Source organism: Saccopteryx bilineata, chromosome 3 (assembly GCF_036850765.1).
Source record: "Saccopteryx bilineata isolate mSacBil1 chromosome 3, mSacBil1_pri_phased_curated, whole genome shotgun sequence".
Lineage (NCBI taxonomy): Eukaryota > Metazoa > Chordata > Mammalia > Chiroptera > Emballonuridae > Saccopteryx > Saccopteryx bilineata.
The window spans coordinates 282,877,606-282,889,451 of record NC_089492.1 but is presented as its reverse complement, the minus strand read 5'-3'; the positions used below and the strand labels follow the sequence as shown (position 1 = coordinate 282,889,451).

At 53.1% G+C, this 11,846-nt stretch overlaps 1 protein-coding gene across 1 annotated transcript in view; it reads left to right on the top strand.

Annotated features, from left to right (window-relative positions):
- FHAD1 (forkhead associated phosphopeptide binding domain 1) overlaps window positions 1-11,846 on the top strand; it is a 133,822-nt gene that overhangs the window by 86,343 nt on the left and 35,633 nt on the right. The window contains exons 17-20 of the mRNA XM_066270378.1: window positions 2,974-3,081; window positions 3,323-3,430; window positions 8,133-8,240; window positions 11,305-11,412. Coding sequence (XP_066126475.1) covers window positions 2,974-3,081; window positions 3,323-3,430; window positions 8,133-8,240; window positions 11,305-11,412 — 432 coding nt within the window. The remainder of the gene's footprint in view (window positions 1-2,973; window positions 3,082-3,322; window positions 3,431-8,132; window positions 8,241-11,304; window positions 11,413-11,846) is intronic.

Sequence of the window (11,846 nt, the reverse complement as noted above, 5' to 3'; positions counted from 1 at the left end):
AGCTGAGCTGTTTAACCAAGGAGGTGATGTGGGCAGAATTAACCTGGAGGGTGAGTTGTAAACTGCAGAGCAAAGTCCGCCTGGAAAGGAAAGGTGGCTGAACTTTCCAGAGCTGGGACCTCGTCTGTTTACACATGGCAGCTGGTTCTGCAAATGCCAGCCATCCGTGCAGGGCCCTCTGTAACTGGCAGACTGTTTCTAAGTGTATGCAAGACCAACTTGACATGATTTCAGTCTTTCGCTTTCTCTTTATACATATTTATTCCGGTCTTTTGCTTTCCCTCTACACATGTCAGGGGAAACAAATGGCCAACATTGCTCCTCACTTTTCTAGAAGCCAAGCTAACGAGCGGGTAGTTCCCAGTGGCCCCTCTCGAGCTTAAAGGGGCCCGAGGGTCACGTGGGGGATCTTGTTAAAATGCAGTTCTGGTGCAAACTCTGGGTTGGAGCCCTGGGGTTTTGCATTTCCGACCCGCTTCAGGCCAGTGCAGACAGCACAGGTCTGCCGACCACATTTTCAGCAGCTGAGTTAGGTTTTCCCAAAATTGTCTGGACACCAGTTAAAAATGCAGATTCTTGGGCCCCATCATCGTCGGACCGCTGAATTAGAATATCTGGAGAAAGCCAGGAAATAGCATTTAAGGAGCCCATTCTCATCTCTTTTTGATATTCAGGGACCGCCTTGAATTCATCCTGGATCAGTGGCTCATGACCTTAGCTGCTCTTTTGTTATTCAGGGGATTAAAAAATACTAATGCTCTGTCCCCCTCCACTTCCCCAGGTTCTGATCCACTGGGATGAGGGTGTGGCTCATGCACTAGGATTTCTAAGGGCTCCAGGGGGTTCCACTGTATTCGCCCCTCATTCCACCCCCCTCAGGGTGGCAGCCACAGACCTGCTGAACCCCAGCCCTTCTCCAGGAGGAGGACTGGACCTGCCCCTCCCTCCACCTTTCACCTGGAGCTCAGTGAACTTCTGGCTTCAGTCTGTTCTCTGTCACACATACTCCTGCTCTCCAGACCTCTCCAGGAACCTCTGTCTGTTTCATTTCATCCTCCAATTCGGGCCCAGTCACCTCAAGAAATTTCTCTCCGCCTCTCTCTCCCCTTCTCTTTCTCTCTTGCTCTGCTTTTCTGCCTTTTGTAAAATAAGAGTGAAAAGAAAGAACTATCTGACCAAAACCACATCAGACCGCACCAAGGCAACGTTAATGATAGACTTACATCAAGGCGGGCCCATTTTGAAGGGCGATAGGATCCACAAAGAGCCAGTGTCATCCGCCCAACAGAGAGGAAAATAAAACTAGGAGAAAACCAGTCTTCACCACCTTCACTGACCTCCCCTTCCTCGCTCCTCTCTGATTGACTTCGCCTTTCCAGATGTCTCATTTTATTTTTAATTTTGCGTTGACCTTCCCCATGATGGCCACATGGTATGTCAGCCCCACTGTGTTCCACGCTGTCCACTTATAACATCGATCCTGACAGAGACAGGGTTTCAAGGGTGGCTTCAGACCCCTTTTAAGCACAATCAATCTCAGTGCTCAGCACCCACCGTGGAGGGGGAAACAGGTACCCACCAGACAGATGGTGACACTGCTCGTGTTTACTCTATTTGTGTGTGTGTGTGTGTGTGTGTGTGTGTGTGTGGCAGAGACAGGGAGAGTCAGTGAGAGGGACAGATAGGGACAGACAAACAGGAAGGGAGAGAGATGAGAAATATCAATTCTTTGTTGCAGCTCCTTAGTTGTTCATTGATTTCTTTCTCATATGTGCCTTGACGGGGGGGGGGGGGGATGCAGCAGACCGAGTGACTTCTTGCTCGAGCCAGCGACCTTGGGTCCAAGCTAGTGAGCCTTGTTCAAACCAGATGAGCCCGTGCTCAAGCTGGCGACCTCGGGGTCTCGAACCTGGGTCCTCTACATCCCAGTCCGACGCTCTATCCACTGCACCACTGCCTGGTCAGGCTCGTGTTCACTCTTGTGCCATCAAGGGCCATCATTCCCCAGACACTTGATGTTGATCACCTTGACCCGAGGGATTCACCTTAAAGTGTGTCCCAGCCTTGAGCACCAGGCACCCCCATTTTAAATGCACCTTTTTCATTCTGTATATCACTGTTGCCCCCCACCCTCTTTGCACCTGCATGTGTCAAAATTCATTAACTAAGCTGCTCGTGAATCCTGACTTGGTTTGAGGACTCTGTTTCAAGGGTAAGAAGCTTTAGTTTTATTGAGCTGACATTCTTTTTTTATTAGTACCTGTTAGCAATGTTCACCTGCTTTCTGCACACACTGCTGGTGGAGATCTGGAGTCGGCATTTTCCCATGAAAAACCAGGTCATTTCTGCGGGTCACGCCGTCTCTGTGGTGACTGCTCAGCTCTGTTGTCAGCTCTGTTATTGTACTGTGAGGGCAATCATAGGCAATCCACAAATGAGCATGGAGGTGTTCCAATAAAACTTTATTTACAGAGGGCCAAATTTGGCCCATAAGCCATGGTTTGCCAACCCATGGTTTAGAGCACAGGTTCTAGAGTCAAATGGATCAGGGTTTGAATTCCTGCTTGTGTGACTGACTAGTAAACCAGGCAGGTTCCTCAATCTCTCTTCCCCATTTCCTCCTCTGCAAAGTAGAGATGGCAGAAGAAATGATGGCCTTTGTTAGTGAACTGTTATCCTATTCCGAGTCTGTCATGTCTACCGTCTGTCTCATCTGCTCCTCACATCAACCCAGTGCAGGAAGCACTCCTGCTATCCCCACTGTACAGAGAGGGAAACCGAGGCTCCTGTAGCTTCTCACTCGCCCAAAGTCACACACCTAGGAAGGATGCACCCGCAGCTCTAACCTGAGCCTGCCGGTCAGAGCCCCAGGTTCTATGACTCGTGGAGTACCAGCCTGTGCAGTGCCTGGCACGGCGTCCGGATTCCTGCCATGGTAACCATGCCTATTAAACAACAGCCGTTGACTTTCAGGCTTTGGAGGAAAAAATTACTCAGGAGAAAAACAGAACGAAAGAAGCGTTAGAGGAAGAACAGAGGAGAGTCCAAGAGCTAGAGAATCGCTTAACCCTCCAGAAGAAGGTATGCAGCTTGGGGAGACAGGGTCGTCTGAGCCCACAGGGAGGCCGTGCGGCTGGGGAGGGCGGACCCTGGGCTCTGGTCGGGGCCTGCCTGCTCCAGCCCCGGGCTCGTAGCTGCCCGCCGCCTCCCGTGCGGTGGCTGGAAGTTGAGCAACGCTAACTGGTGCGGTGTCTGGCGCACAGTCCAGATTCCTGCCACGGTCGGTAACTGTGTCTATTAAACAACGCTCATTGGCTTTCAGACTTTGGAGGAAAGCTTTATTCAAGAGAAGAGCAGAGTGAAGGAAACATTAGAGGAAGAACAGAGGAGAGTCCACGAACTGGAGAATCACTTAACCCGCCAGAAGGAGGTATGCAGTTCGGGGAGACAGGGTCGGCTCGAGCCCAGGCCAGGCTTGAAGCCACGGAAGGAAGTTCCACGGTGGGCAGAGCGTGGCGCAGCTTTCCTAGAGGGACCTGTCCTTGGGAGGGCGCGGCCACTTCGAGAAGAAGCACAGGAGACTCAAGGAGAGAACCCTAGCGGTGTAGCCTTGACAACAAGCTGGAAAAGTTGTAAAACAGCATAAGATACAGTCAGAGGGCCGGGCTCAGGAGGGAAGTGGAGACCATAAGGAGATTGTGTCCCAAAGCACAGACGTGGAGGGATTCTGGAGTTCTGGGACTTCAGGGTGGGGCAAATCCTCCAACAACATCCTGAGATCACCCAGCCTCCAGCTCCACCGCCAGGGAGCTTTTTACAGCCCGGGTAGCCGCTCCCAGGACGGTTGATGCCTTAGGCTGGCAGGAAATTCTTCCTTTAAGGTGGAATGAGTCACTCTTTCTCCCAGAGGGTTATCAACCCTACACCTGCCCCCTGCGCTCCTACAAGATTATTATCATCCACATAATAGTCTTTGAGAGGCCAGAAAGGAGAGGCAGCTGCTCCTTATGTTTCCTTATGCGCCTCACAGGACCGGCACTGGCCAGTCTCGGGTCTCGGTCCCCTCCTCTGCCCAGCCCTGCACTCCAGAAGTCACGGGTCAACAACTCATTGACTGGAAGGGCCTGTGGACACGTTACCGTGTTTCCCCATGTATAAGACACTCCCGTGTATAAGACACACCTTAATTTTGGGGCCCGAAACTTGAAAAAAAACCCAAAACGTATTACATAAAGTTATTGAACTCAAGTTTTAGTCATCATAAAATTCATACAACTCCTCATCACTATCAAAACTCCCATCCATTAGCTTGTCCTCGTCTGTGTCTGATGACGAATCACTGTCTTCAACAATGAGCACAAAAACAAGTGCGAAAAAGTGGGAAATGCAAGTAAAAAAAATCTACCACCACTGTTTAAGACGCACCCAGTTTTTAGACCCCAGATGTTTCAGGAGGGGGGAGGCACATCTTATACATGGGGAGATACAGTATGTTTGGCCCCAGAGTGTTTTATTTATTTATTTTTTATTATTATTATTTTTTTTTTTTGTATTTTTCCGAAGCTTGAAACGGGGAGAGACAGTCAGACAGACTCTCGCATGCGCCCTACCGGGATCCACCCAGCACGCCCACCAGGGGGTGACGCTCTGCCCACCAGGGGGCGATGCTCTGCCCCTCCGGGGCGTCGCTCTGTACTGACCAGAGCCACTCTAGCGCCTGGGGCAGAGGCCAAGGAGCCATCCCCAGCGCCCGGGCTATCCTTGCTCCAGTGGAGCCTCGCTGCGGGAGGGGAAGAGAGAGACAGAGAGGAAGGAGAGGGGGAGGGGTGGAGAAGCAGATGGGCGCCTCTCCTGTGTGCCCTGGCCGAGAATCGAACCCGGGACCCCTTGCACGCTCTACCACTGAGCAAACCGGCCAGGGCGAGTGTTTTATTTTGAATTCATAAAATTCACTTCAAAATCCAGATGTGCATCCTCTCTCGAAAAGTCAGAAATTCTGGGTTTTGTTTCCACTTGGCAAAGGTAAAACAAATGAACCCCGTGGCAGCGCTTCGCCCGGTTCTCCCGTTCCCTGTCGTGGTACCACGGCCCACTTCATTTGGATATCTGTCTGGGCTCTGTAGGCATCTGAGTTTGCAAGCCACCGTCTGTTTTCTTCCTAAAGTATATGGGGGCCTGGACTGTGGCCCCAGCGCAGGACTCTCCTCCCTCTTGTTGAAGATGCTATACTTCTGTTGATGTGCCCAGGCCTGCTCTTGGGGAAAGCCCTGTTCCATCGCTGTGTCCCTCGTGGGCATGCTCAGATCCCCGGTGTTTTCTGCACCGTGCTTTCCTTAGCTCTCCAGCCCTGAGGCAGCACAGAGGAGTGAGCAGAGCAGGCTTTGCAGCCAGAGGAGACACGGGTTCCAATCCTCCCTGGGCTACCTACCAGCTGCGGCAGGGCTCTCAGTATCTGCCTTCGGAAGCGGTGGCTGTGAGGGCTGGAGATCGTATACTATGAAGTGCAGGGGTCCCCAAACTTTTTACACAGGGGGCCAGTTCACTGTCCCTCAGACTGTTGGAGGGCCAGACTATAAAAAAAATATGAACAAATCCCTGTGCACATTGCACATATCTTATTTTAAAATAAAAAAACAAAACGGGAACAAATACAATATTTAAAATAAAGAACGAGTAAATTTAAATCAACAAACTGACCAGTATTTCAATGGGAACTATGCTCCTCTCACTGACCACCAATGAAAGAGGTGCCCCTTCTGGAAGTGCGGTGAGGGCCGGATAAATGGCCTCAGGGGGGTGCATGCGGCCCGCGGGCCATAGTTTGGGGACCCCTGATGAAGTGTTTGGCCCCATCAATCGCTTGGTAAATGGTTATTACTGTTCCTAACATGACCGCTGCTTCCGTTCAGGCACCTGTTTGCTCCAACTGCACCCAACCTCACTCTCAGAGTGAGATCCTTGCAGAGTAGAGATGGCAGAAGAAATGACGGCCTTTGTTAGTGAACTGTTATCCTATTCCGAGCCTGTCATGTCTACCATCTGTCTCATCTGCTCCTCACATCAACCCAGCGCAGGACTTTTCTCTCAGAGTCTCCTGTCAAGCCACCATAAGAACCGGGGAAGATGATCTGCTCCAGGGCGGGAAGAGGTTTTCGTGCTGGGGTCTCACTCGGGATCCGTGCACAGCTGTGCTCTGTAAACAGTGCCACAGGGGCCTGGCCCTGAGTTATTTCTCCAGGGGCGGTGACCAGGAGGAGGGTCGCACAAGGGCTCATGGGGGCCAGATGCCACCCAGAGGTCAACAGCTCAGACCTGGGGAAGGCTCTTGAATGTAGAGATTTCGAGGTCATAGGGGACTTCAGGAGAAAGATTTAGAGGGAGCTGGATGGGGGGACACCCTCATGACAGGGAGGAGCTGTGGCCTGGTCACCCTGGGCCCAGGAAACATCAGCCCACTTCTCTATGCAGAACCGCTCATGGTGGCTTGACAGGAGACTCTGAGAGAAAAGTCCTGGACACAGACATCCATCAGCCTCAAATGGTTATTTGGGTTTTCTTTTTATTAGACCTTTCGCCACAGCATCAGACAAATCTTTAAGCCAAGAGAATCATTAGGTCATAATGTAGGGTTTGAGGTAACATTAAAAGGTTAATTCTGGCTACCTGCCGAGTACCTCGGGATCAAAGTGGCCAAGGGGACAGGATCTGGGGGGGGGCATGCAGGGAGCCACTGAGAGGGAAGTCCCGAGTGTAGACCTCGGGTCAGGTGCGCTGGGGCCAACCCCAAGTCACCAGAAAGTACCTGAAAGCCTCCATCACAAATCGCAGGACGATGTCTTACTCTGAAACCTGCCTCAAGCATTCAAAATCCATGTGACTCTCCCATGAGATCACTGCTCCTCTGCTTCGTTAGGGGCTGGGAGTGGGACAGCTGAGTGCTGGGGTTTCTTAAATGACTTTTTACTGCTAAAAATATAGTATTCCAGCTATATTGTGGATTAAATAGCTTATGCATGCATATCTGGGGCCCTAACCACATTCCAAGTTCCAGACAGCTGACAATCAAGCTGGTTTTTCAGACCAACCCCTTTGAAAGTTGAGGTGCCCTTTCTTGCAGTGACTAGAAACAGGGGCCTTGCAGCCATTTCTCTCCCTCAGTGATTTGCATTAAAGCTACTTAACTGCATAGCTTATCAGCAGATAGCTTCCGAAATAAAACTTTATTTTTCTTGTGGGAGAGACAGAGAGAGTCAGAGAGAGAGGGACAGATAGGGACAGACAGACAGGAAGGGAGAGAGATGAGAAACATCAGTTCTTCATTGCTGTTTCTTAGTTGTTCATTGATTGATTTCTCATATGTGTCTTGACTGGGAGCTACAGCAGACTGAGTGACCCCTTGCTCAAGCCAGCGAACTTGGGCTCAAGCTGGTGAGCCTTGCTCAAACCAGATGAGCTCGCACTCAAGCTGGTGACCTCGGGGTCTCAAACCTGGGTCCTCCACATCCCAGACTGACGCTCTATCCACTGCGCCACCGCCTGGTCAGGCCTGAAATAAAACTTCTTGATAACGGGCACCTCACCACACTTCCCTCCCTATCAGAGCTCCGCTGGGGAGGTCCACCCCCCACTCCTTTCTAGAAATTGCTATGTTGTAGCTCATTAATTCAACACACTGCCCTCCTCTGGAAACCTGATTCTCTTTGAGAGATTTATTTCAATAATGGGAAATTTCATTATTAATGAGAGTCGTCTACTTATCAGGGAGCTGCCTGGCACAGTGCTAAGAGCTCAGACTCCAAAATCAGCCAGGCCTGGCTCCCTCTGCGCACCTGCTACCCACCAAGGGCCTCTGCAGGCTGCCGTGTGCCTTCCTCTGCACAGGGTTCAAATCCCGGCCTTGCCGCCAACAGACCGCGTGACCCTGGGGCTCGCACCAACTTTCTCTTCCTTGGTTTCCTCATCTATAAAATGGGCCCGCTGACCTCTCGGATAGGGCTGCTGTGAGAGTGGGTTCCGTGTGAGGCCGCCCCTCCCCCAGCATTTTAGCTGCTATCGTTACTCTTAGTATCATCAGCCTGAGCCGATTTCCCCAAATGTGCAGGCAACCAAAAAGAGCCATCGTTGATTTTCAGGTGTTGGAGAGCAGCATAGCCCGTGAGAAAAGGAAAGCAAAGGAAGTCTTAGAGGGAGAAAAAAGGAAAATTCAAGATCTGGAGAACCACTTAACCCAGCAGAAGGAGGTATGAGGAGCAGAGCGAGAAAGTGGGCTGTGGCTGCCAAGACCCCCGTAAGAGGGGCCCCGGAGCCCGACGACATGAGGCCGTGTCTCTGGGCCTTGACAGCGTGCGGTGGCCAAGGGGCAGATCAGGGCAGTGCCCGTCAAAGTGGCCAATATCACCTCATACAGCTCATGAGCTCTATGACCCAGGGCAGATCACTTAACCTCCTGTGCCTCAGTTTCCTCATCTGTAAAATGGGAGCGTTGACAGTCCCCGCCTCATAGGATTCAGTGAGTTACTAGATATACGGACGGCACTGGGCGCTGCACCCGCACACAGAGGGTGGCGACCCGGGGACGAAAGGTGATCTCCAGAAGATAGCCCGGGGTGGCGCCTGGGCCAGTCCCTCAGCCAGCATCCCTTCCTCATCACCGAAAGGTATTTATGGTGCAGACCGGAATAAATGCCAGAGTAAAGCTCTCCCTCCTGGCTCTGGCCTCCGGGCTTCAGAAGACTAGCAAGCAGACCCCCTCCCACCCCCACCCCCACCAAATAAGGAGAAACACAGACATGCAGTCAGATGGAGTGATAGGAGCACAATGAGCTCACATGGTGGTCACAGCAAATGACCAGGGGTCAGTGTCTTCTGGCATGGATGAGAAGGGAAGGGGGAGGTGGGGGGATGTATGAGCGCCAGGCCCAGCAGAGCTGGAGACATCCACGTCCCACCTCCCCCACAGTCTGGGACTGGGCCCAGAGCTACCGTGGAAGGGGAACGCCCAGGCATAAGGCAGACCTGGCCACACCTTCCCTCAGTGCTCGCTCTAGGGTGGAGGACAGACAGCCACCTAATCAAATGCACAGGTGACTCCACAGGAGTGCATGAGAGAGCAGCCTGCAAGCAGGGAGGGCCTCTCGGAGGAGGCGACCTTTGAGTGAGACCTGGAGGAGAGAGGGAGCACCAAGGGAGCATCTGGGGAAAGAGAATGTGACTGGACAAAGCGGCCAAGTGCAATGGACAGGGCCAGAGTTGGCCAGGGGGGCGGGGGCAGGGCACGAGGAACGGAATTCAAGCTGGAACCAGATGGAAGCCAAACCCGGGCAGGGGGAGAAAGCGGGAGGGAGATGGCGTGCGCAAGGCGAGGCCTGGCCAAGGGCCTGGTGGGCTAGAAGTGTGGATTCGGTTCAGACCCCAGCTCTGCCCTACCACTATGTGACCCTGGGCAAACCTTGCCCTCTCTGTGCCCCCATCTATAATGTGGGGGTAGTGGCAGAACCACCCCAGAGGTCTGTCTAAGGAGTCTGTCAATGCATACATTGTGAAGCACCTGCCCAGGTGAGGTCAGAGCCAGGTGGGTAGAGAAGAAGGTGTGTCCAGCAGGGTGGGGGAGGGAGACAGAGCGAATACACAGCCCAGTCTACTTGGCAGTGGGGCTGTACCAGTCTATTCAGGGAAGTGGAGTTAGAGTCCAGGTGGGTAAGGGACCCTGAACAAGCCTCGTTAAGGGATCAGACTCAAACTCTTGTCAACAGCTGTCCGCTGAGCATCCCTTACACCAATGGGCCAGGGGCCGGGTCGTAAAGCCCAGGCTCTTGCTGGGGGGTGTAGCAAGCTGTGTGCCAGCCTACATGTGAACATGTAAGCATGTCTCTCGCCTCTGGGCAGGCCGGCTTTGAATCATGACGGGCAAGGCAGGGTCCAGAGGCCAGTGTCAGAGCAGTCAGAGCCGGGCGCTGGTGCCCAAGCCTGCACCACCGCTGCCTGCTGTGTGGCCTTGGCATGTTCCTTGCCCTCTTCCTGCCTCACTTGCAGCCTCAGTGACCTCACCTCTAAAATGGGGATAATTGGGCAGATGCTCTCTGGGGGGTTGCAGATGAGATGCACTAATACATTCGGTGCATGGGGCCTGGCAGTCACATTGCAAGCCCTTAAAGTGTGCTCAGTGTCGCCATTATTGTTTTCCCTTGCCGTGTGCCAAGCAACGCCCTCCCCACAGGGGCTTTCACGACAGGCCGGACGTAGACTCGACAGCAGGAAAACACCAAGCCTGCGCAGGGAGGCGAGTCAGGGCCCACGCGGGCGGGGAGGCCCGTGTGCAGAGAGGGGCAGGTGGACGGAGCCCACCGAGGCCACGCTGAGACAGCGGGACCGTGGGAAGGCCGTCTTTTCTCCAGGGCCACGCGTCCCCGAAGGCTCATTTCATCCCCAGCTGAGCATTCCCTACGACAATTGCCAGTAGTTTATCTTTTTTTTTTTTTTAAACCAAATAATGCATGTTCACTAAAGAAAATTTAGAAGATAGAGACTAGTGAAAAGAAGAAAATGTAAATTGCTATAATCCCAACTCCCCCAAAATAACCATGTTTACATCTTGGTTACGTATCTCTCCAGTCTTTGGTCTGTGCATGTATGCGTATATTTAAAATATTTTTCTTGTGCACTTTATATTTTTATGAGAGCATAACTGCGAGAGTCCCAGCAGCTGGAGGTGGGACGTTCCATCCAACCCCACCCTGGCTGCGCGCCTGGGACTCGTGAGGCTGACGCTGGGCTCTAGGCCCCTCCCCACCACAAGACTTACAAAGGGAGGGGGGTGTTCTCAGTTCCAGACTGTTCTGGGCATCGATATTTGGACCGCGGCCTTTGTAGGCTGGGTAGAGACCCCCAGTGCCTGTGGAAGCCACAGGCGTCAGGACTGCTGGGACAGGAGGCGTCTCCCCCCCACCCCCACACCCTGGCTCTGTCTTTCATGCCCCACCCCCCAACAAGCCCCGTACTTCCAAAGTAGGCCCTCACTGGTGCCTACACATGCCAGTTTACTCGGTGGCCCAGGGTCAAAGGCCTTGAGCTGAACACTCACCGGCATGTCACTTCCTGAACAGTGAATAACTGTCCCCTTGCTGCACACGACTCACCGAGACGTGACTTTCGGGATCTCAGTCATCGCTCTCCAGTGGGTGTCCTGTTCCTTGAGCTCTTGCTTCCAAACCCTGACGTACTGGTTTCAACAATTACAAACCCAGGCCCCCTTCTTTCTCGTGTGTGTGTGTGTGTGCCCTCACACCGCTTGTTCTTGACTTCCAGATCTTAGAGAGCCGCATCGCCTACGAGACACAAAGAGCGACAGAGGCTGTCGAGAAAGAGAAGAGAAAGGTGCAAGATCTGGAGAACCGCCTGACTAAGCAGACAGAGGTACGAGTCCCCCCAGCATGGAGGAAAGGCGTGGCGGAGCTGAGAGCGGGCTCGGGAGCCGGGTGCTCTGGGTCCAGTCCGCCTCCGCCGCTCTCTGGCTGGAGGGCAGTAGGCAGGTTACCACCTCTGCGCCCGGGTTTCCCCACTTAGGAAATACAGATGATATCAAAAGACCCACCTCACTGAGCCGCGAGACTCGGTTGTTAACGTACACCTAAAACGCACAGGAAGTGCCTGGCACTCCGGGAATGCTCTGTGTGTTGGCTGCTTTTATTGGTAGTAGGATGAGCTCACAGCAGGAGGCAGAGGGCCAGAAGCCAAACCCAAGCCTGTCTGACTTCCAGAGACCTTCATCATCGACACTCCTCCTCTCCCTGCCGCTCGGGAGCGGGCTGGGTGTGGGCTCAAGAGGCCCGGGGTGAGAGGGGGGTGTC